The sequence below is a fragment of the Artibeus jamaicensis genome, unplaced genomic scaffold (genome assembly GCF_021234435.1).
Source record: "Artibeus jamaicensis isolate MK-2021 breed Jamaican fruit bat unplaced genomic scaffold, CSHL_Jam_final contig_490, whole genome shotgun sequence".
Lineage (NCBI taxonomy): Eukaryota > Metazoa > Chordata > Mammalia > Chiroptera > Phyllostomidae > Artibeus > Artibeus jamaicensis.
The window spans coordinates 12,176,549-12,202,692 of record NW_026521861.1 but is presented as its reverse complement, the minus strand read 5'-3'; the positions used below and the strand labels follow the sequence as shown (position 1 = coordinate 12,202,692).

The 26,144-nt window shown below is 37.6% G+C and overlaps 1 protein-coding gene across 5 annotated transcripts in view; it reads right to left on the bottom strand.

Moving 5' to 3' along the window:
- Window positions 1–26,144, bottom strand: part of ATRNL1 (attractin like 1) — a 506,958-nt gene that overhangs the window by 165,044 nt on the left and 315,770 nt on the right. Inside the window, exon 28 of one of the 5 annotated variants that reach the window (XM_053668566.1) lies at window positions 11,381–11,472. The exons of the other annotated variants lie outside the window; for them this stretch is intronic. Within the exon in view, the coding sequence (XP_053524541.1) occupies window positions 11,443–11,472 (30 nt within the window). The 3' untranslated portion in view covers window positions 11,381–11,442. Of the gene's footprint in view, window positions 1–11,380; window positions 11,473–26,144 lie in introns of those variants that run through there. 5 annotated transcript variants of the gene reach the window in all.

Here is a 26,144-nt window from a genome sequence, read left to right as displayed (position 1 = left end):
GATAGGAGAGAAAATATTGTTAATATTGCTTCCTAAAGTCCAAGTAATCTATTGAAAATGAAAAACTCTGCATGTAATGCTTTGAATATAAACAGAATACTATTTTAATTAGCTGTTTTCTTTTTTTAAAGATAAAGCTATTTTTTAAAAATCATACCAAGCATTACAAAAATAATTCAAATTTTTAAACTAAATTTAAGTTGCCTTGCAAGTGAGCTGGAAAGCTATGGTTGTATGTTTTAGAAGAAAATTTTTGTGGAGGTAAATATTTTAGAAGTATGCGCTTATAATTGCACTGGATATAATTTAGTTATGCTATATATAATCCTTTAAAAGGAATTTCAATGGTCAACTCTCATCAAAAATAGAATTTATCATTGCTTTCTAAAGTGTAACCTTAAAAGTTAACAGCTGATTATTCAAAACCTCAATGCTATTCATTTCTCAACTAATGTCTTGTGACTATTAGTCAACACCATAAAAATGCCATCATTTCATTTAATTATTCTCGATGGGGGATTGGGTCTGGGAGAAAGAAAAGACAGCCTCACACCAAAACAATGACCTCATTTACTCCAAGCCCAATTGAGTAAAAGATAAGAAAGTCAGAGTCAGAAGAGTTACCATTACTACCTGATTTTGAAAATAAAATGAGAAAAAAATCTGGGGCATTCTCTCAGGGGTGAGATTGATGTAATATTCACTATAGTGATGTGTCAACAAAAGATCAAGAGTGAGAATTTAACAGGGAAATCAAAGAACCATGGTGTCAGACTGAACTAAAGTCAAAACATCCTGCTGGGAAGGAAGTACTGTTGGCTTACAGAGCAGTTTACTGAAATTTGAACAAGAACGTGGAACCTATTCTCCCCAGAGGTGGTTTTTACAGCTTATGCGAGGAAGACCCTTGTAGGCTTCCTTCACCAGTACCTGGAACCTTACAGAGCTTCACCCCAAACTATCCCCAGCTTTATAAACATCTACGTCTGGAATTCGGCACTGCCAAGTGTCATCCACGTGCATCCCAACCTCATGCCTGGGGCTGGAGAACGGCTGCTTCTGCCAGAATGAGTGCTCCTTGGGCGGCTACAGGGAACAATCTTTGGCTTTTTGCACCTTGATAGCTCATAACCTAGGCGTGGTAAGTGGAGACTGGCCCTTGGAACCTCAGGGTTAAGGGCAATGATGCGGGGTCCAAACCAGATATGAAACGGTGAGAAGGGAGCTCATGGATCCTGTACATTCTCACAGAAGTCAAGCAAGAAAGGAAAGACAGGCAGATTAGACAGAGAAAAAAAGTTAAACTTAGTGGGGGGAAAATGTTACATTTAGTGATTTCTTAAGCCCTAAATTAACCTAAAAAGAAATTCGTTGCAAATTTCTGGTATTTATGTTGAGAATTTACAAGTCAAAATATTTAGATATCTTTAATGAAACATTCCCCTTATCCAGACATCAGGTTCACCATCTCCACTATTACAATGAATAAAACAAGGGCTGACCATTCTCGGCCTGCGGCCTGTGCGTTGTGCAGGGCCTGGTACTGAGGGGGCCTCACGTCTGGTCACCGGCTCTGCTGATATTCTTGAAATGCTCCATTGTGAAATTTTCAATAATTTTTGAAGAAGGGGCTCTATGCTTTCATTTACATCCTAGATTATTATAGTTGGTCCTGGATAAAATCCATTATGACTGGGTTATAGGTCAAAAGTGAGAGAGAACCAAATACTAAGCAAAAATGGGGTGTTGGCTAGATTAAGACAGGTAGCATCTTAAAACTATACCTCTTTCCTGATACCCCCCACCTTCCCATGCAGTTCCCTTGTGTTGTCCTTGGATTGGACTAAGTCTGGATAGGAAGGACTAAGGTAGGAAGATTTTAACTCCCTCTGGACGCATGAATTTTAAAGGCAACGGGTGAACAAACCTGAGGAAGAAATTTAAAAGGAATGAATTCCTAATGGGGGACGTTTAGGGGATATATTTTGGTGATGGACTTTTCACTGCCTTTCTTTTCCATACAAAGCATGTACTTGATTTACTTTTAATGCCTGGGCTGCGAACTGTTAAAAAGAGCCACGGCCTCCGCTCCCTGCCTTGTCTGCACTTTGCAGGGCAGAGGACAGCCCCACTTCTGCTGTGTGCCCACAACAGTTTTCTTTACTGAATCTTGCCTAATGGTTTCTGCCGGCTCTTTGTACAAAGCGGGTGGCAGGAAAATACGGTCTCCTTCTAAAACACCAATTGAGACTGCCTACTTGCTGTGGTTGATTTTTACCTCCGTCACTAGCCACTATTTCCGAGACAATTTCTCTCTCCGATCTTCAGCTCACCCCCAAATCTCCTCTTTCACAGCATAATGAATCTCCACGCAGCTGAATCATGCAGGTCTGATTTCCTCTGCAGAAATGTCAGTCAAAGCGAGCAAAATGTACTCTCTGGCCTTGAGTGCTCTAAGCTGCTATGAATCACACGTTTAGTTTTTGCCAAATGAAAAGCAATTTCACTTGCAAAAAAATATCTGTGGGGATACTTACAGCTTTTAGCTCAGATAGGGAAAATGTACCAAAATTGTCCAGGGAAAAAGGAGATTGGGTATGTGTGTATCAATTTTTTATAAAACCAGGAAAAAAAAGCTAGAATTTACTCCTGTTGCTTTCAATTAAAATCTTTTCATTTTCCAGTTTCATCTAACAGGTGTTAACTATTTGGCTAGTAAATTGTGTCTTCAAATGGACCATGTCAATGAAGTCCATACTTAATGAGGTGCAAATTTCTGTAAGGGAGTAATGTGGTTAGAATTGGTTAGGGAGGCTTTTGTGATTAGTTGCCAAAATATTGAACAATAGGATATTTTCTCTAGTTCTTAATTCTAAGTACCAGGCATAAGTATAAAACTGGCTTTATGAATACTGTATTCAATACTTTTGGAATTTCTCTTCTTGACAAAGAAGAATCTTACAAAAAAGTTGTTAACCCCCTTTATCACCATGGGACCCAATTCCATGAATGGCAAGCTGTTTCTGTGAGCGTGGCATTTCATCTCTAGCCACGAAACACCTGTAATGACCAAGAACTTTCGTTTATGGGGACTGTCTATCCTGGCTTCAAAAGTACAACTTAAGACGTTGTCAACCTGTTCAGTGTGTCCCAGCCTTCAGCAAATCCAAAGCCTCTAAACAACGGTTATCTAGTACAGTGGCAGCCCCATTAAGCTGTCTGAAACATCTCATCTTATTTTTCCCCAAGATTATTCTTGTTATGAACACTTTTCTTTTAGTGTAGAAAAGAATTGTGAAGGAGTACGCACTTCAGATAAGGTTTCGGATTAGGCTCTTACAATAAAATGGAGCACCCCCAATCGACATCGAGCTTCTAGACTGAGTTGCTCCATCTGTGATCTTTTATGTTTTTAACTATTTAGAAAAGACAGGCAAGTAAATGATTTCTCTCCTGAAAGTATTCTAAAAAAAAAAAAAGCATAGAAAACAATGAAGATGGCACATTAGATTCACAACATGCTGAAAACATAATAAAAGGCATCTTCTAAAAGTGTTGAAAGATGATGTGACCTGAACAGATTAGGAGAGACTAGAAGCAAATCCTGGTTGCACCAATGACCTTGGGGATGTCACTTAATCCTGGTTATTCCTGTATTTCTTTGTCTGTAAAATGGGAATGGTTTCTTATTGCAATGCTAGAGTAATGTACTTAATAAAAAAATAGCAGATTTTTTTGTTACTGTGTTTAAATTTCTCTAAGATAGATGGCTTCCTAAAGAGTTATCATCTATTTGATAAAACTGAAATTTTATATTTTTAGGTGAAACATTTTTTAATATAGTATGTTTTATTTACCTTGACGTAGATACATGTTTGGTAAAGGTAGGGCACACATTTTAAAAACACCTGACTCATAAATAAAGAATATTTTTCTGAACTGCTTTACATTACATTTTACATATTTCTTTTTAAAATTTATTTAGTTATTGTTCAAGTACAGTTTTCTGTCTTACTCCCATCCCAGCCCACCCCCCCAGTGCTGCCCACCTCCCTCCCATTTCTACCCCCCTTAGTTGTTGTCCATGTGTCCTTTATACTAGTTCCTGTAAATACTTCCCCTTTTCCCCCCTGAAATTCCCTCCCCTCTCCCCTCTGGTCACTTTGGACATGTAGGTATATAAAGAAAATCCACCAATAAACTCTTTTAAAGACCAAGATCAACAATATTAACTTTGAGGCATTTTCTGTGATTTTATTATGGTTTTGTTCAAACTCACTAATTAATGTCACCAGAAAGATCTCGAAATATTTTTATCAAAGTGTTGAAGTTAACCATTTAAAATAGGAATATATTTTCCGTGAACTGCGGCTTACTTTTATATCAGAGTTTGCCTTATTGATTTCAAATATGTAATTTTCTCAGCTTCAATTATTGCATGTGTGAGTAATAGACATTTAATTTTTAATTTGTTGGAAGATCTATGCCTCATGCTTTTGCAATACTCTAACTAGAAGAGGACTGGTATTTATTTTGAATAAGTTCAATCAGTTAATATCCTCACTGATCTGTTAAAACTATGTTCCTTTCTTTCTGAAAATAGCTTAGAAAATATTTAGTATAAAAATTGGACAATTCTGTATCACTGATTATATTTCTTTTGAGCTATATTGCCATTCTCAAGTTATGTAAAATCTACATCCAGGTTTCATGGAGTTTGGAGTTTTGAACACCCTCTTTAAGAAAAGAATACAAACTTCAGAATACAGTAATGAGTCCCAGTCTTTGTAAGGGGCCTGAGCAAAGGAGGGGCCTTTAGGTTTCAGCTTTTTTTGCTTGAGAGTCAAAGTTATGCCTAAGCTCCTCCAAGAACTAGAGTTTCCAAGGGTAGTCCTGTGATTATGGATGGAGAAAGCAAAAACTCTCCAAAGAGGAGTTTGATGTGCAGCCAGGATTGAGATCCAAGATAATTCACTATGTGAAACAGGCCAAGAAGAGTAGGAGTTGAGTGATAAAGAGATCACAGCAAAAAGCAATGTGGAGAAGGGGAACATAGAGAAATGAGAATGATACATGTCTTGAAAGATGATGCTAGTTGATGGATGAAAGAACAGATGAAGAAAACTCTAGGGAAGGGAATAATATGGACAAAAACGGATGCAGGCATGAGCCTGGCACAAAGAAAGAACAAGTAGTTAAGAGATTAAGCTGATGAAAATAATGAGGGCTGGTGAGAAGCGATTTGGATTTGATGTGGTGGCCAACAGGGAATTCTCATAAACTTATCATCAAAGGGAGGGGGAACCTGAAAATGTGGTTTCTGTATTAATAAGGCTGGTCATGCAGGATCACCGGGACAGGGAGCACCACAGGGCGGCTAACTACCAAGGTCTTCACCGTAGACAAGATCAATGATGGCATTGATGAAAATGGAGCAGTTGGAAAGGAAAGCCAGTGTGGGAGAGGATAATGACGCCTATTTAGTGTGCACTGAATGAATGAATGAATCAATGATGACTATATCTGGGCCTTAGTGATGAGGGAATTGTACTGTAATGATTTAAGACTACAGAGTTGGAGAAAAGGTATGGCAAGGATACAAAATGCCCATGTTTAATAAATAAGTGCGTGAGAACAGTTTGAAGGGATTATTGAAGTACTAAGAAGAGAGAAACTCTTGGGAAACCATGAGTCATAAGATAAAGCGGTGGGTCATAAAACCTTCATAATAATTACCCTAAGCCCTTGCGATTGTGAAAGGCTTAACAGTCTAAAAAATTAATTCTTATAATAACACAGTGATGTAGAGAGAGCAAATGTTATTATCCACAATTTTCCTCTGAGTAAATTGCAGCTCAGAGTTTATGCAGCTTCCCGAAGGTAACACAACTAGTAATTAGGAAAACCTGCACTCAAATCCAAGTCTTTTGACTCCAAATTTTGTTCATTAATTAAGGCTAATTTATATAATTCTAGAGGAGATTCAGTTCATAAAAGCATAACAGTCTAAAGACTGGAAAAATGTGTAACTTTAAGTATTGTAACAGAAAAAAATAAGGGCAAACAGCATTTTCTTCTAGGTGATTCTAGATTCCCCATATTTACCCTACCCCTTCCCCTACATAATGGAAAACCAAACCTTCCTTCATAACACCGTGTACAATGCCAGGGCTTCGCTGTGCCAAAATTTTATCAAAATGTGACTTCATATGCAAATTGAAACTCTAAGATACGAATTTTCACCATCAGATTTCAAAGAGCAAAATGTTTACTGAAGTCATTATTGGGCAGGGCTGCAGCAGGCAGCGCTTGTGATAACTGTTGGGGAGAGGCTGAGGTGGCATAGCGGTGCTTCTTCACAGGGGACATCTGTGATGTCTAGGGACACTTTTGGTTGTGACAACTGGGGGATGTTACTAGGGTCCAGGGGTCAGACGCCAGGCTTGCTGCTAAACAGCACACGGTGCACAGCCCTCCGCAAAAACAACGATCAGGCCCAGAATGTCCGCAGTGCTGAGGCTGAGAGAGCCTGCTCCATGGAGAAATTCGCCACACTTGTCAAAATTACAAGTACGTACTCTTATTGAACGAGTAAATGCTACTTCTATTTTTTCTAGATAATAATACATGTGCAAAATTCTTTCATTCAACAAACGTTCAGTGAATATTTATTCTAGGAGCATGCTTTCTGGCCAGGAACGGACCAAAGGGAAACCTGAGCCTTTGGAGCTAACGTGGGAGTGTGAGGTGGGTGTGGGGTTTGCCAAAGAAACTCATAAGCAGAGTACATAGTATATCAGATGATGAAAAGTACTTTGGGGGGATTAATAAGGACAGGTGAACAAGAACACTCATGGCAATGTTCTCTGAAATAGCTAATGATTAGAAGAAGTCTTATCTGTACATCAGTGGGTATTAGCTAAATGAATTATAGTGCTATGGAACACCATGCAGCCATTAAAAAGGTTAAGTCCATAAGTGTAGATATGTAATTACCTACAAGGTGCAGAAGAGAGACTCTATAAGGAAACGGACACTAATGAAAGACTTGTATACAACATGTCTGTAGAGAAACACAAAAATCCTGAAAATAGTAAGAAGAGAAGTACGTGGCTAGGGGATCAAGGTGGAAAAATGGTTAATTTTCATTTTTACTATATCCTATTTTGAATTTTGAATATGGATAACAGGCATTTAATAACTACTAAGAGTATTCAACATTTTTCTAACAGTATCTTCACGCTATGGAAGGTTTTACATGTAACACTTACAGACATCCATCCATACATGCAGAGGGTCACGTGTATGTATGCAAGTATTATCTATCACTGCACATGCATACATACTACACCCACACAGGCACACGGGGCTTTTTAAGATGATTTTTCAACGCTGAAACTCTAGTACCTAAAACAGTGCCTGATGCAAGTTGGAAATCAAATATTTGTTGAACTAATGAATAAGTGAATTAATAAGTAGCTTCAGTTTTCTCTTATTTCCTTGCTGCCCAGACTGATAGCCTCCTAACATTTTTCTCTGCTTTTTGTCTGTTTCTTACACTTTGCTCCCCATAAGGCCACCAGAGATTCATCCAGAAAACAAACGGATTGTGCTTTCAACCAGCTATAGGTCCTCACCACTTGCAGCGCGCAGGCTCCGTGGCCTCCCCTGGTTGACATGTTTCTCAGACCCCACGCTGCAGCGGGGCCAACCTTCCCCTCCCGACTCCCTTTCTGGAATGCCCTCTCTTCTCCGGAGGAACTCTTCCTTTACCCCGGCCACCCCCACCCCCACCTAGCTCCTGTTCAAATATCGCCCTTTCACTGAAATAATCACTTCACTTCTCAGGTTATATTAGTTCCTCCATTCTCTCTGTTCCCAGAGAATAAGTGCATCTCTTTACTACCATGTCACACAGTGTCACACAGAGTCTGTGTCTCCCTGGACAGACTACATGTGCCTCAGAGGCGTGTGGGTTTTATTCTTTCACATGCAGCCTTAGCAGAACACTGGGCTATTCAATCAATATTCTGAGATGATAAATGATCACATCAATTCATGGATGAACTTTAACCTTTCATATAAACTACATTCAATAATAGGACTAAAATGTAAACACAAAAGAAAACCCTCACTGATGAGAATGGGTACATTATATTTATTGCATTATAATTTTCATTTTTGACCTATACAAGTTATTTAAACTTGCACAATCTACCTGAAATTTTATCCGATATTATACGAATGCCATAAAAGAGCATATTTTAATAATAATTTTATATTTTAACTATTAGTGTTTCTACAGACCTGATTTTTACTTAGGTCGAGGCGTATATCAAAAATTTAAACAAAAGTGGGTGAAGATATTTAAACACAATTTAAAAACCACAAACTTTCATGTTCTAAGTCACTGAAAAAAATTCCTGAGTTTTTAGAGAATGATTATTTTAATGATTAACTTTCCACATTTAAATTTTTTCTGTAGTTAGAATCTGTCAATATAAATTACTGATAGTGACTTTCTAAAGAATATATTTGTTATTATGCTTTTATGTGTATATTTTTTGTATACTACAAAAGCTAGGCTTTAGATGGGATATAAAATCCCCTTCCTCCCCAACTCATGTTACAATCAAGAGATATTAAATGGTAAGTTTCAGTCTCCTAAGTTTGTCCTTAAAAAAGAATTGATGAGTCCTGTTTTTTTTCAGATGAGTTTTCTACCACTGTGTTATTTCTCTCCACATGAGTGACTATCTTATAACGAACCCTTAATCTTGAACTTTTCATTATTACCCAGGAAGGACTACACTTGCCACGTTCAATTCATCCGTCTTCTCTACATGTTTTCAACCACCGTGGATGAGGTCATACAGATCCTAGCAAGTCTGGGAAAAATGAGGCAGCTTTTGGAACAGTCGTCCATCACTGCAGTCAGCCAGGAGGAACACGACTCCCAGACTTAATGTCACATCTACTAAGAGTTTTCAAAACGAGAAGGAAGAAGGAAGTTGAAGGTTCAATTTATTTTTAATTCCTTTTTCCAAGAAGCAAGGTCCTTCCTTCTGACTGCTTCTCATATCTTCGTAGTGCTAAAAAAAGTTTAATGAATAAACGGATGCTGCCAATGGTCAATTTCTTCCAGATATAACTTGGATACTCTTCAATTGTTGTGGTCTCAGATCCTTCAAAGATAACGTTCTGATGGAAGAGGGGAGAAAAGGGCCCGCCTGGGCAAGCTTCCCCGAAACCTCCTTCTTTTCAGGGAAGAGCGAGCAGGGAGAGATGAAATGTTCATCCCTGAGGCCCTACTTTGTTCCAGGCATTATGCTGGGTGTTTTACCTATTTTAGCTCATTTAATCCTCACAACAATCCTTAGGTAGTTGTTATTGTGCCTGCGTTTGTTTAAGAAAACAAAGTTCAAAGAATCCAATTAATTTGCCCAAGACAAACTACGAGGAAAAGCTCGGATTTATACCAAGCCTGCTCTCTCTACAGTTTATTTTAATATGACATTCTTTAAGGAAGGAAGGAAGGAAGGAAGGAAATAAATAAATGCACCACCAACAAAACCTTGCTTTTGCTTTGTTGTTCTTTTTATTGTAAGTCACCCCAATTCTTTTCTGGAAATGGGAGAAAAGACAATAAGGATGAAAAATCCTAATGCTGGCAATAAGGACACTGCTTTTCCATCTTACTCGCCCAGATGCAGAATTTGATTCTCAGCAACGCTTAATGGGGGAAAATTATTTACGGTTTTTGTGTCTCATTAACACATCTATATGGAACACCAGATGCTACATCTTTTTTTTGAAATCAGGTCACATACTATTAATGAACGCGGGTTTCGCCTGTGGGTCACCCAAGTCCGTGTGTCTTACCCACCTCTCGGATTGTTTTTCTAGGAGATGAGAAAGGGCACTACACGCAGGCAAATTTAGTGTAATTATTAACTTCTTCAGTATGTGTTTTAATAGTATTTGAGGCCGATTTCAAGCAACTCAAATAATATGTGATCACAGGAAAAAATTTTTTTTCTAATGAAACCACCCCTTTGCCATCATTTTCAGCTTTCTTTTGAAATTGTGAATTGATTTTTTTCAAAAGAGTTCCAGTGGCACAATCTTTGAAACTCTGCCTGAACTAGGTCAGAGTCTTCCTTCCCTACTGCTGTACAGCATGAAAGTCCGACTGTGTTTTCTCATGACTGTACTCGTCGGGGGACCACCCGTGGATCGTTTCTCTTAGTAAAAAAGAATCCATTGACTAAGCCTGTTCCAAAGCTCTCAAACTGAGCTTAACATGGGGAAACAATGGCAAATTGAGTACAGCTATTGACCAGCCTTCTGTAGTTAAAAATACAACAAACTATATACCTTGTCTGATTGATTCTTGAATTACTGGTCAATTTCGCGCTCTGCTGGCATTACTACTCGGTAACTTTCTGGGCAGAATGAAAATTTAGGCCACTATCCTCTATCTATGTTCCCCACTATATATGTACACATGAACATACATGTACACATGCATATATACATACACATATACATTGTATTTCCTGTATTCAGAGCTAACAGGAAACTGTGATGTTATAAATATATTAAAATACATGCTTTGTTTCCCCTCAAAAAGGTGTTTAAAATCCAATGGCTTAACTCAACAGTGATAACTCAACATTTAATTTATATTTCTTTCAATCAAGAAAAGTAGGAAATAATATGCCCTAATAAGTAATATAATTAAACTAAAAATTATTTTATTCAATATTAAAATCTTCTGGACATATTATTTAGGAGTGTTTAAAAACAGTTCTGAATTATTTTATTTTAAAATTCAATATCAATGAAAAGTATAATAAACATCTTATTTGCATATTGTTTCCATAAGGAAGAAAATGTCATGTAATTATAGAAAAATATGTATGGGATAATACTGCATGTACTAGAGCAAAACACTGAAATTAATTTCATCCCCCCTAAAATTTATCAGTATTTATAAAGTCAAAAAAACATTGAAAGCAAAACACAAATTTATTTAGCACAGATGAAGCCTTCACTTTTGTAAGGTGAGCACAGTGATGAGCAGTATTTCATGGAAGCTTAATGGAATAAATTTATGTAACGATGTATATGATAAGAATTATACATAAATATTTCCACTTAATGTGACCAAAATTCACATTTTTATTTCTGTAAATTTTCACTGGAACAATTTCATATGTTCCAATGTTTAGTGACTATATCATAAAATACCTCAGCAATCACCATCTTTACTTCTTAGTATAGAATAAGACATAATAATTGGACTGTAACCAATTAAAACACCACTATGGTGAAGTATAAACCAGTGGTTCTCACTCACGGTTCTCCTTTACTCTCACAAATGTCACCTCGCTACCCCCCAAGGAGACATTCGACAGTGTTTGGAGACCTTTGCGGGTGTCACAGCCGGGCCTGGTATGCCATGGGCACCTGGTGGGTAGAGACCAGGGATACCACTCAACATTCTCACATTCCCAGAACAGCCCCCGCCGCCCAACAAAAAGCACCAGCCCGAATTGTCAGCAGTTTCAAGTTGAGAAATCCTGGCTTGAAGATAAAGGTAAATCACAACAGAAACGTGTTTCAAAATGCCAATTTCCTCATGACAGGACACATTCACTCTAATTCAGTATGATGAGGGAGAACTTTCAAAAGGTCTGTCTGAACTCATCGTATTCACCTCTGAGATGGGGGCGGTATAAATGCCTGTCTCACTGGGTTTAGGTGAAAACCAAACAGGGCATTTTTGAACTGTAATGCAAATATGTTGTAATTGATATTGTCACAATAACAAAAAACCCCTATGAAATCATTGTTTTTGTTACATGTATTCTACTTCCAATGTAGAAAAATGAACTAATTTATTTTTAGCATACTTATGCTAAACATATAAGAATGGAAATATAAAAGGGTTTATAGTTACGTTAACCTGAAGATTTTTATTACTGATAATGTGTCACTGATAAAATCAACAACCACCATCCATGTGTCTGATTTCATGTTCACAGCACCATGGGGGCAGGTATTACTGTCCCTACCTGGCTTCTAGGTGAAGAAATGAAGCCAGGGGTAAACTGAGTCAGCTAGTACAGTACAAGGTTAAGTGGGAAGAGGGAGGCTCCCAGGTCTGCCCTTAGCCTTTGACGAAACTCATACATATTTGGTATTTCAACTTATTAAAGAACTAGAAACATTGCGTTTCTATGGAATTTCACTGGTAAAACAAGTCGAATGCAAAGGATGACTGCCACGCATTTTGCTGAAAAGGTAGCTCTGTTCCGAGTGAGGACTCCCGCTCAGCAGGCCAAGGCCCAGGAGCATGGGGTCTATAGAGTTCTGGGAATGAGTCCAGGAATTCGTTTATCAAGCATTCATTATAGATTAAATAAATAATACAGCCTGCTTATATGGGTGTTACTGTTTTTCATATGTATGCATTTCTATTGGAATAATTTAAAAATTCATTTTTAAAAGCATTGTTCATTTTATTCTAGTCTTCAATGGTTATTATATTGATATTTTGCTCAATAACTTTACTTTTCCCTTTTTTGTCATTAATAAAGTAACATTACGAACATAGTTAAAGAACCTCCAGAAGAGAGAAGCAAAATGAATTTTTTTCCCTTTACAGGACAATCTTGGGTGATATGACTAAATGGCATGCATGACTGAGAATTATTCACACATATCACTTACATAACTAAATGTTATTAGTATATTTAAATTTTATTATTAAAGTATTTTTAAGGTTATAAAACCCATTAAAATTCTTTTAAGGTTAAAAGAGGTAGATGTGCTCCTTGATAACAACAGGTTGAAATTATGAATCACTGTGTAAATACTCCCTTATCTACTGATATGTCAAGTAATGTATAAGTTTGCTACCCTCAGTATACTCTTCATACTTAGAGTAATAATTCTAGATATTAAATATAAAAGGCTGGACAGTATAAATGTGCACAAAAATAATCACTAACATTAATTTATACTTCTTGTCTGTTTACGGAAAAAATAAACATTCATTGAGTACTTACTGTCTCTTATGTGGCTCACATAAAGCCAGTTCTACTGAAGCTTCTTAGAAAGTAGATAGTTTATACCACACTGCGTAGCCCTTGGCTATGTAAATGTCTGTCTCTGTCTATGCAGACTAGGGTGGCGTGGTGACAAGGACATGCCTGCTCTTGTCATGTTGAACAAGATCTCAACAACACTAAATGTAATGGTTAACTCTGTTTTCACCTCTCATTTATTATCTGGAGCCCTATCCCCACTAGAATGTAGTCTGTTCGTACGGATCCACAAAATAAGATGCTGGTATTTTTTATTGGTTGGGAATACACTGAATCCATTAAATTGGGAAGATCTGACATCTTGACTGTATTGCTTCTTTCTATATGTGAACACGAACTATTTCTTCATTTAATTAGTTCATTTTATTTTGTTCATTAAAATTTTGTTGTTTTTCTCATATAGATCTTATACATATTTTGTTACGTTTATATCAAGTATTCCATCTTGGGGGGAACTAGTGTAAATGCTAATGTGTTTTTAATTTCAAATTCCACTTGTTCATTGCTAGGATATAGGAAAGCAATAGACTTTTGAACATTAACCTCGTATCCTACAATCTTATTAGTTTCAGGAGAGTTTTTGGTCAATTCTTTTGGATTTTCCACACAGACATCATGTCGTCTATGGACAAAAATAGTTTTATTTTTTCCTCCCCAATGTATATGCCTATTATTTTCTTTTCTTGTCTTATCACATTAGCCAGAGTACAATATTGAAAAGGAGTGGTGAGAAGGGAGTATCTTTGCCTAGTACCTGATCTTAATGGGAAATCTTTGAGTTTCTTACCATTAAGTATTGTGTTAGCTCTAGGTTTTTTGTAGATATTCTTTACCAAGTTGAGAAAGTTCTGAGTTCTTCTGATATAACCACAAAAGCCTTTGATTGCTTCCTTGTCTTTTGCTGTCCCAGACTGCAATCAAACATTTCTCTAAGGACCTCTCCTGAGAAAATGTATTTAAAGATCTCATAAGATGTATTTATTGCTACTAGTTTGATTATTGTTCTAGGAAGTTTGGGGCAACAGAACTCAGTGTCATGAACTGGATTCCCAAGAAAGTACATTTCCTGGGAGATGGAGTGAGTAAGCAGAAGTTTCTATGGACAAAAAACAAAAAACAAAAAACAAAAGAGTGAAAGGAAAAGGAAGGGAAGCCTGATTGGACAGAGGGAAAAGTTTAAGTTGTAATACAGGCCTATGAGAAGGAGATCAGGAGCTAGAATGGTTTTTCAACAATCAAGTTGGGTCAAGAGCCAGGCATTTATTCCTCCTCAAAGACAAATCAAGGGTCATGACCTTGGGCAAGGCAGCTTTCTGCAATCCTTGAAAGGGCTGATGGCTAAAGAGTGCAGGGTCAGCACTCCCAGAAGCTGGGGCAACGAGTCTTCAATGAAGGGGTATCTGTGTATTGTAGAATATGAGTATGTAACCATATTAAAATATTTTTGAAGATAAAAATATGTCATGAATTCATAGAAATATTGCCAATTGAAATTTAAATTATTTTACTTAACTTCTTTGGATTTTTGTATCTCTTTTCTGTTACACTGAAAATCTTGATGCCTAATAATGTTAATAATTATCTGTATGCTATAATACAATTAAGTATAATATTACATATTATATCTGACAATAAAATTAACAAAAATAAATTCTTTGTAGTTTTTTTGTTTAAGAGTAGATCCAACTAAAAACATATAATCAAATACAATATATTTAAAAATCACTTGAAATATGCCCTCTCTGCATGGTTTTGCCACTGACTCAATTACAATTTAGGTTAATGTGTTAATTCAGAAGTGGGCGTTTTGGGAGCTTGTGGCCTTTCCCATTTTCATTTATATTTTCCTTTATAATTATAACACATTAGTTGTATAATATATATAGTTCCGGGGTCATATCTATAAATAAAGTACACATAGAAAGGTCTACCAACCATTCTTGTTCCCTCATGCTCTTCCCTTTTTAGCCCAAGGAATAACCACTAAACAAAAAAACTGCCCTGGCCAGGTAGCTCAGTTAGTTGGCTGGAGGGCCGTCCTGACAGCCAAGGTTGTTAAGTTCCATCTCTGGTCAGGGCACATAAAGAATCAACCAATGAATGCATGGATAAGTAGAACAACAAACTGATATGTCTGTCTGTCTGTCTGTCCATCTTTCTTAAATCAATAAATTTAAAAAACCCCACAAAAACCCATTTTATGTTTTTTCTTAGTTTTTGAAAGAAAATAAGGGTGATTATATCTATGTCCTCTCCTTTCTTTGCAAATAGTAACATGCTATTTATATTTTTTCCTCATTGCCACTTACACTTAGCAATAGTGCCTGAGCTAAATACAGAAATATTTTTTTAATGACTGCATAGTACGGCACTGACCACGCTTCATTCAGCTAGTCCACTACTGATGGGCGTTTGGCCGGTTACCAGTCATTTCTGCCACTGCTAACAGGGCTGTAATGGCCCTCTGCTTACCTTGTGGTGCTTCTGACAGTTGGGTTGGTGGGACCTAGTGGTAAGTGTACGTGTAAATAGAGTAAAACTTCTCCACAGCACTCGTACACTTTGTGTTCCCAACGGGTTATTAAAGTGTTTGTCCACCATGTTCCTCTCTGAGTACTGTGTTAGTTGTCTGTTGCTATGGTCAGAACTTGCCACGATGTAATAGGTTAAAACAATATAAATTTATTACCTTGCAGTACTGGAATTGAAAAGTCAAGCACACAGGACTCACTGGACTAAAATCAAGGTGTTGACAGGACCGTTCTCCTTCCAGGAACTCTGCGGGGAGCCTGCCTCCCCGTCTTTCCATTTGCTGGAAGCTGCCCGTATCCCTCCGCTCCTGGCCCTGCTTTTATCCCCAACACCAGCAATCGCATTACCCTGACCTCCACGTCGGCCATCACGTCTTCTCCTCTGACCCTCCCACCTTCTTTCTCACGGAGGAGGACCTTTGTGATCACATGAAAACTACCCAGATAGTCAAAGATAATCGACACATTCCACAATCCTTAACCATGTCTGCAAAGTCTCTTTTTGCATTTGAAATTCTGAGGATTAGGATGCAGACATTTTTGAGGGCAATTATTCTGCCTCCCACAAGTAGGTCATTAATCTTTTGGGTGTCTGAGAATCAAATTGATATGTAAGGGTAATCCCAGTAAATTATAATTAGTGCTTTTTTTACTATGAATCAATTTGAACACACTTACATCCTAATGCCTTTTGCATTTCCTTTCCTGGGAACTGTTTGTATCTCTTCTTCAGTATAGAGTTACTGGTCTTTTTGTTTCCCTTTAATTTTATAAGCTCTTTTACATTTCAGATACCAAAACTTGGTTCATGATATAAATTTCAAATACTTTCCAAATTTTTCATTTTACTTTTTAAATATTTTGTCCATGGAAAGTTTATTAGAAATTGTTATATGGGCAACTTTATTAGTATTTCCCCTTATTGCTTCTAGATTTTCATTGTATTTAGAAAACTTTTGGCAACTCTGGGTGTTACAGAGTAATTGTCCTTTGTTTTTTTTCTGCTAACATAGTTTCTATATTTAAATTTTGGATTGTTTTAGCACATAAATCTATCATATCTGAAACCGACTGTTTTCTCCTTTTCCACACAGTTCTTCAGTTCCCACTCCCACTACTGAGAAGCTCACCCTTTCCCCACTGATCCATACGCTACTCTTTTCATATACTACATTTCCACACATAATTTGATATACATCTAAATTTTTAAGTCTGTTTGCAATGTAGGTGCCCATCAGTAAATGAATGGATCAAAAAAAAATTATGGTACATTTACACAATGGAATTCTATGCAGCAGAAAGAAAAAAGGTGCTCCTACCCTTTGCAACAGCATGGATGGAATTGGAAAGCATTATGCTGAGTGAAATAAGCCAGGCGGTGAAAGACAAATACCATATGATCTCACCTTTAACAGGAAGCTAAACAACAAAACAAACAAGCAAGCAAAATATAACCAAAGACACTGAAATAGAGAACAGGCAGACAGTGACCAGAGGGGAGAGGGGAGGGAATTTCAGGGGAAAAAGAGGAAGGATTTACAGGAACTAGTATAAAGGACACATAGACAACAACTAAGGGGGGTGGAAATGGGAGGGTGGTGGGGAGCACTGGGTGGGGGGTGGGCTGTGATGGGAGTAAAAGACAGAAAACTGTATTTGAACAACAATTAAAAAAATTAAAAATCAGTAGAAGACCAAAAAAAAAAAAACCCCAACATGATATATATCTACTTTTAATAATTAAATGGTCCAATTCAGTTTAATGATTTTAAGAAATAAAAGATAAATCATATGTATATGTTTTTAGATATTAAAAAATAAATAAAATTTTAAGTTTGTTTTATTTTAGACCTTTCTTTTAAACTTTTATACCTTCTCATTAATATCATAATTACTTGCACTTGGCAAGCATTCAAGCCGAAGTCAATAACTGGAATTATTTTATTATGTGCTTATATGTTTTGCTCACTATAATTTGAGGTCCTTGGGTATTATATTACCCACTTTTTTCCCCTAGTGGCTAGCATTATACCTTTCCCATTGAGGTTCATCAATAAATCATTATTAGAAATGTGTAAATAACAATGCTGGGCAATATATCTCTGTTAGAATACTTCATGTTTGGGTAGCAATGCTGAGTTTGCCATCACATGGAGCAAACTTTGACTGATGCGACAAGAACTCTGAGTGCTGGGTGGAGAAGCTATTTCCTACCTTTACTTGTAAAAGAGGAACTTGAGGCTCAGAAGGGTTTATGCTGTTTTCTGGAGGCCGTGGAGGTAAACAGTAGTATTGGAACTGGAATTACATCTTCTGACTTCAAATTTAATTTTCTTAATATCAGAGTAAAATGACCCCACGCTTGGCCTGGATTTCATTCCTCCTTATTTTTCTTTCAATTCTAAAATAACATTTATCCAAGAGATGTATGAGGTCTAAGCCTGATTAACAATGAGATGAACCAATTAGCCTCTACCAAAAAAAATGCACGGGAGCTGAAATAACATTTTCAAAAGGCCAATTTCTAAACACTATTCTGAGATAATATTAATTCCATGTCTGAAGATGATACTAGATAATTAAAAAACAGTGAGGTTTTTGTTCAACATTTTTAGTGCTTAAATATTCTTCATTATTTTTATACTTATTTTTTACCTAAAGACTGTGAAGTCTAATTTTTTAAATGTATATATAAATGTGTATGTTCAGATACTACCAAAAGCCTAGACAAAAACAAAGCCCGAGAAATGGCAATGCTGTGTTTCTATATACAATTAACAGGACAAAAAAAAAATGAACAAGAAAAAAAATAGTGAGTTTTCCTGATTTTGGAATTCTTGGATCACTGTTTCTAGTGAGAAAGGAAAGAAAAGAAAATAGATATGACAAAAGCCAAATATTAAGTTATTGTAACAATATAGTTGAAATCTGCTATGTTCTTACATTTAAAAAAGTATAAGATCTGCTTAGCAAAGTTGCTCCTCTCCTAAGGCACCATATTTTAGTTTGTTTGACAATATGTTAACTAACTGATTAATTTCAGAACATCAATTTTGAGTTTGAGCTCTGTGGCTCATCTTGAAAGGGTCACTGTGATAGCTGTAGTTTAAATCAGTTTCATTGTGATTATACTTAAAATCATAGATGCTAATAAATTGCCTTAAATTTTTTATGGTTACTCTATAGATCTATTACTTACATATGAATTAGCAAACTAATATACAGTTGTATTTAATAAATGAACACTCTCAGTCTAGATGCAATGCTCATTTCCAGAATTAAGGTTCCTGAGGGAGGAAACGATATTTCTGCTTGTGAAAGCTAAACATAATGCTGTATAATCGATTGGTTCGCTTAAAGGCACCAGCCATGCTCCCTCTGATGATAGATTAAGTAAATATGAGAGTAGGCAGCAGCAACATTATGGGTTATTATACAGCACATTGTAGTAAGGATTATGAAAATTGGTCATGCTCTAGAGCAAGCAATATGGGTGAAAAGGCTTTATGCGAAATATATTTACAAAGAAATTGAGGGAAATATTTATATTAATTATAAAAGTGGTGAATAGTGATATATAGAGCAAATTAAAACCAAAATAGTTTTTTCAGGATTTTCCAGAAGCAGAAAACAGTTCCTGACCTTTAAAAATAGCCAACATTTTCATACAGGCTTATTCTTTATGCAAAGAAAAATTTCCTGTTGCATGTAAAATGGAAAAAAAAATAACAAAAAACCAGAGTGAACAAGAAACTGTTACAATTCCTAATAGCTTTCAACAGAAAGGCAAAAACGATGCAGCTGATTGCTAACGCTAATCAAATGAATTACGGACCAGATGAGCAGGGTGAACTCTCAGCTTTCCTTGACTGTACACAACACCCTGACGCTCCAAGCAGGTGAGAGTGCACTTCAGCAGGTGCAGCCTGCCCTGCAGTAGGTTCCTGTGTTAAACCACACCAGGAGACCAATGGTGACTCGACACTGTATGGGCTCACGGGCTTGACTAATAAAGCTGGGAGGGGCAGCCAAGGAGGAGTGGCTGCGTGCCGAGGAGCTATAAAGACCAGACAGCTGGCAAAGGCGGCCTTTCTCCCCTCTGATCTTACTATCCCCAACAGTGATATTCACCAGTCCCCTTTCTCCCTGTACTGTAAAAAAAAAAAAAAAAGGGGTATAGCCAATACAACACAGAACATGAGACTGTACTTGGTTGATATTGACTACATATGCTTTGCTTAAAAGCATCCCCTTAAAAAGCACTTGCTGATCTTTCAAGTAATTTGAGTCTATCCCAACGTTACCACTGAGTTACCCGCCCAGTTTCCTCTGCGGCAGGAAGGGACCAACACCTGAATCCATCCCCTGAATCCATCCGGCTCCCCTTTTTTCAAACAAAGCTGTGGTGACATGAATTGGAACTCAAAGCTGCCATCAGTAGAGGGCGCTAGGACGAAAGGAGAGGCTGCAGGCGGTACTCGGTTTCCTTCCCCTCCAGGATAACCACGTTCCTTATCAAAGCGAATTCCAACGCCGACTGCTCATTAAGGCTGTCATGTTTCTCACAGACTCATCTGCCTCATAATTGAAATTCTTATTTTAACAGCATTATCTCAATGTTATTGCTAGCTATGGAATGTCTTGTGAAGAGTGCAACATTAAAGTTAATTTGGCCCTACATCTTTGGTAATGGATACTGTCTGGAATATAATTAACTGAAGATACTCCAACTTGGACTGAAATATGTCACGGGTCCTTCCTCTATTATTGTAGTTTGTCTGAGGCGGCCCTTACTGAGGGTGCTTATCATTTCTCATATCTGACTAGTCCCGTCTTGCCTCTGGTCTTTTGCTGTTAGTGTGGCAAAAATCAGAACTCCCAATGATGTGAAGTTTCTTTTCATTTCTCTTTGTTTATTGTTAATTAAAGCTGGTTAGGCACTTCAGTGGAGCTCCCCAGGGAGAAAAATGAGATCAGAATTATACTAAGAATTAAGAAAGTACTCCTAGAATTATAGCTAATGTGTAATTTAAAAATATAATATAGTAAATAAAAAATAGATCAAATGACCTACATTGTTCATTTAAGTAGCACTTTCCATTAAGCAAAATCCACAGTTCTTATAATTTAATGTCTATACAATGCTACTAAAATAACTATATACATAATCTGCTAATAAAGTAAAACAATCTCACTTAATAAACTTTTATTTCCTTTCAGGTATGATTTCCCATTGCTTATTGAATAAATGACTGGAAGAATATTCCTAGCAAATACTCCCTACTTTACATATAAATGGGTCAAACCAAAAGACTAATAAAACCTTACAGATAAATACTAGAAATTAACTTAAAAAAATTAGACACTTTAAAAGTTACTTTCAGGACTAAATAATAAAACAAGAACTTGAAGAGTCAATTAAAATTTAATTTTTGATGCCTGGGATCTGCTTCAAACTAATCACTGTAGGGGCAGGGTGTTATGAGGGTGACGGTATATGGAAATGAAACAAGATTATGAGTCGCCAGTTGTTAAGGATGGGCAATACAATTGCTTCCTCTCTCCATATACTTACATTTGGTTATTACAGAAGTTAAAAATTAATATTTGATGTTAATATTTTATTTATTTAATGGAGTCATTTCATTAAAGAGGGCCTCATAAGGAGCTGGAAAATGCACTTCTGGAGTCTTGTCTTATAGGCACATATTAGATATTCTATGCTCTCTGCCTTTTATGTTATAATATTCCTCAGTTAATATCCATGCACATGTGTATAAAAACATGAATATTTGAAGATATGCATGCCTATCAATGGGTAGGCAAGTTCCACCTAGTAGAAAAGAAATGTAGGTCCCCTCAAAACCAACTATAAGGACAATTTCCACACACATATCAGAATGACAAAACCAAACCCTAAAATAATAATACCCAGTGCTGGTGAAGATGCAGGGCAACAGCAACTTTCACTCACTGCTGATGGGAATACAAAATGACATGGCCGCTTTGGAACTGTTCGATTTAAACCTGCTCTTACCATATGACCGAGCAGCCTGATAAGTATTCACCCAAGAGAAAACGAAAACCATTTCCATGAAAGATCTGCATGCGAAAGACCTGTATGCTGACTCATTCATAAGAGCTCCGGAATGGAAATAATCCAAAAGTCCACCACCTGGTATTACATAAATAAATGATGACGCACCCACACAATGGAACGTTACTTGGCAATAGAATACGCTGCTGACGCCGATAATCATTTGGATGGCTCCTAAAAACACTGTGCCAAGTGAAAGAAGCAGGCATCAAAGGCCACACGGTGTACAGTTCCACGTATATACCTTCCTGGAAAAGGCAAAACTGTGGAACATCAATCAGATGAGTGGTTGCTAGGGGTGTGGGCTGAGGGATGGGGGTGACCACAGAGGCACATGAAGGAACAAAACACATTCTACCTCTAGGCTGAGGGGTGTATACTACATGACTGTATACAATGCATGGACCAGGGATAAGGATTTTTATTTCTCTAACCTACCTTTCTCATTTTCCAAAGTTTCTTATAGTTGGAATGTTTTAATTTTCTAATCGTGCAAAGAAATTAACATTTCTTAGAAATTACTAACTGCCCTGGCTGGTGTGGCTCAGTGGATTGAGTGCAGACCTGAAAACCAAAGGGTTGCCAGTTTGATTCCCAGTCAGGGCACAGGCCTGGGTTGCAGGCCAGGTCCCCAGTGGGGGGCGGGTGAGAGGGAAGCACACGATGATGTTTCTCTTCCTCTCTCTTTCTCTCCTTCCCTTCTCTAAAAATAATTAAATCAAATCTTTTACAAAAAGAATTAATAACTAATGTATGACAACTATTTGACCTTGGTAACTCAAGAATGTATAGTATACCACATAGCACGTCAATAATGCCAACCACGTTTCTTTCAGTGTTTGATGAAACCTGTGTGTGTGCATTGATATACGCATTTATGTGTGCGTACACTCATGTTTCAGCTAGCACAGTGGAGACTGACTGCAGGCGTTTTAGGGGATCAAGTTTCATGACGGAAAGCGATCAGATATTAATGTCACTGTAATAAAATAGCTGTATTACTAATGATCCCCAAACTCGACCTCCTTCTGATGGATCAGAAGCATTCTGGGACAATGTGGTGCTTCGGGTCTGTCTTCACACGCGTCAGTTATTCATTCTAGTGCACAAGAGAACGCGGTGCAACAGAACTGGGCTGAGCGAGAAACAAGGAAGCAAAGGCAGGAGGAGGAGGGATAATTACAGGGTGCGGTAATTAATGGCAAGTCATTCTCCACGGGAGATTCTAAGATGCTCTGGAACACTCATGACACTAGAAACATCTTTGTGTGGTCTGCAGGGCCTAATAGAAAGCATCACTCATTTCCTTGTTATTTTTCTTTCAGGCCAAATAAATGAGGTCATCAAAATTTAATGCACTTGGAATAAAATGTTACATGGAACTGCTTGGAATGCAATTTATATTGAGACAAAATTATTCTATTCTGAGAATGTACTTTTAAAAAATTCACAGAAACACAGACACAGAGGTCATAATGTATCATTTAAAACAGAGGTTCAAAGACCACATATATAATGCATACTTCAAAAATTCATATAATTTTGAAAGATTGGATATTCTAATAAGTTATAAGCAAAAAACTTGTGTAGGATATGTGTCTGGGTAAGGAGCAGGCATATGAGACATTTCTATACATTCCTCTTGATTTTGCTGTGAGCTTAAAACCACTCCAAAAAATAAAGGTTAAAAAAAATATCTAAGTTTAGTAATACTTAATATTTACTTACATATAATTACATAGAGTACATAGTTGTTTATACTTACTTTTTCCCTAGCAGATATATACTTATATATAAACATTATATATACTTATATACAGATAAAACACTGGCTGAATAATGTTTTACAATGCGGTTGCCAAAAGATTTTGCTGTTCACTCAAAATCATGCCTTTCTAAACAAATTGTTTTTTGTTTATTTTTAGAAATTAAGTCTGAGATGTTGTGTGTATATTTTAGTGCATTAAAGTAGAATAAAGTTCCAAAATTGAATGATTAGAACACAGATTTACCTTATTCAGGAAAAACAATAATTAAGGCTGAACCAGGGAGTCCTATCTACTTTATAACTCAAATCTCTAATAAGATCTTAAACACTGAATTTTCCCCTCACTCTTAATTAAACTGTTACTCGCAAGGAACTGTTACTGTGCTCCTATATTAATTTCTGTATTCTCAATGCTCAACATATAGGAGGTAGACAGTAGGAATTAGATTAGTATTTAAGTAGTGAATTAATTAGCTAATTAATTAATCTCAACTCTCTATCCCTTGCATTACCCATATTGTCAGCCGCAGACCTTTGTCATCACATCAACCTTTATCAATTTAAAAGGGGTTCTCATGTTGGTACCCTGGAATCTCTCCTTAATGATTCTCTTTCGCTATTCACCTTGCCAACACCTAACCTTGTGTAAACCCCACTGTCTGCTTCCCTCACTCCTGATTCTAGCTCTAAGGTCATCACGGTATAAAGTCCTTACTACATGCCAAGTTTCTTTGGGTTTTCATTGCTGCTCAGCAATTCCTTTGTCACCGTAAGATAATCTTTTTCATTTATTTCTTCCTTTATTCATGCAGTCTTCCCCGCCCCCCCCCCCCCCGAGATTAGCAGAAATGGTTGAACTCTACCAGACAGGCAAGTTCTTCCAGGACAAGGAAACTGGAGGAAGAGAGACAGGGAAGGGGCAGTGGGTGGGGATCAGATGGCTGGGGTGAGATGGCAAGAAACAGCCAGACAGGAAGAAAGGGACTGGATCCCTGGAGGTACACAAGGCAGAGCAGTTTCAGATTTTACTGAAAGAGAAGGGGAACCATTGGGAAACTGGATATGAGCAGATTGGCCCCCTAGAAGGACCACTTTGGTCGCAACATGGAAAATAGCCTGGAAGAGGGAGGGGGGTAAATAGCTTCAGGAAGACCAGGAAGAAGCATTAAAAGTTCAAGGGAAAAAATCCTGAAGGCTTGACACAGAGGAGGAGGAGTGGGGACGAAGTGATGGATTTACACATGTTCAAGTTGTAGAACTGACAGGGCTCCCCGGCTCACAGAAAATGAGAACAGAGGACACCTCTCAGATAGCTCCCAGATCCCTGCCTGAAGCAGCTGTCACGGTCTCTCCAAGGAGGGCTTCACATCTCCTCCGTCATTCTTAAATCTCACCCTTACACCCTCACACAAGCTCTGCAGGTGACCTTACTTCAAATATTAGCATAAAAGTGATAAAATTGTCAAAAGTACGCTGCTATCACCTGAAAATGCTCTGTTTTTTAATCTACCCGTCATTTTCTTTTCTCCGCTTTCTAAAATTAACCCTTACCATTTTGTCTTTCCAAAAATTATACTTGTTTCCTTGATTCTCTCTCCCTTAATGTACATTTTCCCCCTTTGCCATTTCTTCTTCCAGAGAAACTTTTTCTCGAACCGGTCCATTTCTTAAATTACCATCTCATTTCCTTCCTTCTGGCAGTATCAATTTCCAAAAGTAGTCCACCCCTGTTGTCCACTCTTCCTCATCTCCAACCCAGCCCTACTGTCTGGTTTCCACCATTCCACAGAAACCACTTCCTCCAAAGTCCCCAGGGACAGCTCAAGTACCCAGTGTCACCTCTGGTGCTACAGTTCCTCTCCACTGACTGCTTAGGAAATGGACGCCGTCCTTGCCACCTCATCCTTTTGATGTACCTTCTTTTTCTTAATTTTAATGGTCTTAAGCTTCTCAGTGCTGCTTAGCCTGTCATGTGAACCCTTCGTTCCTTTAATATTCCTCTGGCGGTTTAATTGTTGGAGCTTTCCTAGAATCCGTCTTTGCTGCTCTTTCTCTTCTCACTCCCCTGACCTGGAGTGCGCACGAAGAGCTCCCAGCGTTACGACCCCTTCCTCTCTTGGCCTCAGACTCCCATCTCCACATCCAGTCGGTTATTTCCTTCCGTAAATCCTGTCTCTTTGCAGTTTTCAAATGTGTTTGCTCCTTTACACTTGGACAGCCACTGGTTCAGGGGCTAACTTCCCAATCGTTCTTCAGTTATTCTTCAATACTTGTGATGTTACAAAGTGCTGCCGGTATAATCTTTCTAAAAATCAAAGACAAAAATCTTCTGCCCAAGAGTCTTGCTTGTGATCCTCAGCATCTCCCCAAGACTGACTTTCCTACTGTACTCCCGCATCTTCTGCTTTGATGCCCGCAATTCCTCCCTCATTTAGGTGTTGTAATCCTGCCTTTTCCTCGTTTCACATATACAACACTCTTCTACTTCTCCCTTTTGTTCATATCGCCCTTCAACTTGGTGTGCCTCACTGCTGCCTCTACCTACTGATGTCTCACCTGTCTTTAAAGGCCAAGAGCAACTACAATCTTCCTTTTTCTCCTCTTCTTTATGTTTATTGTCCTATTAGCATTAA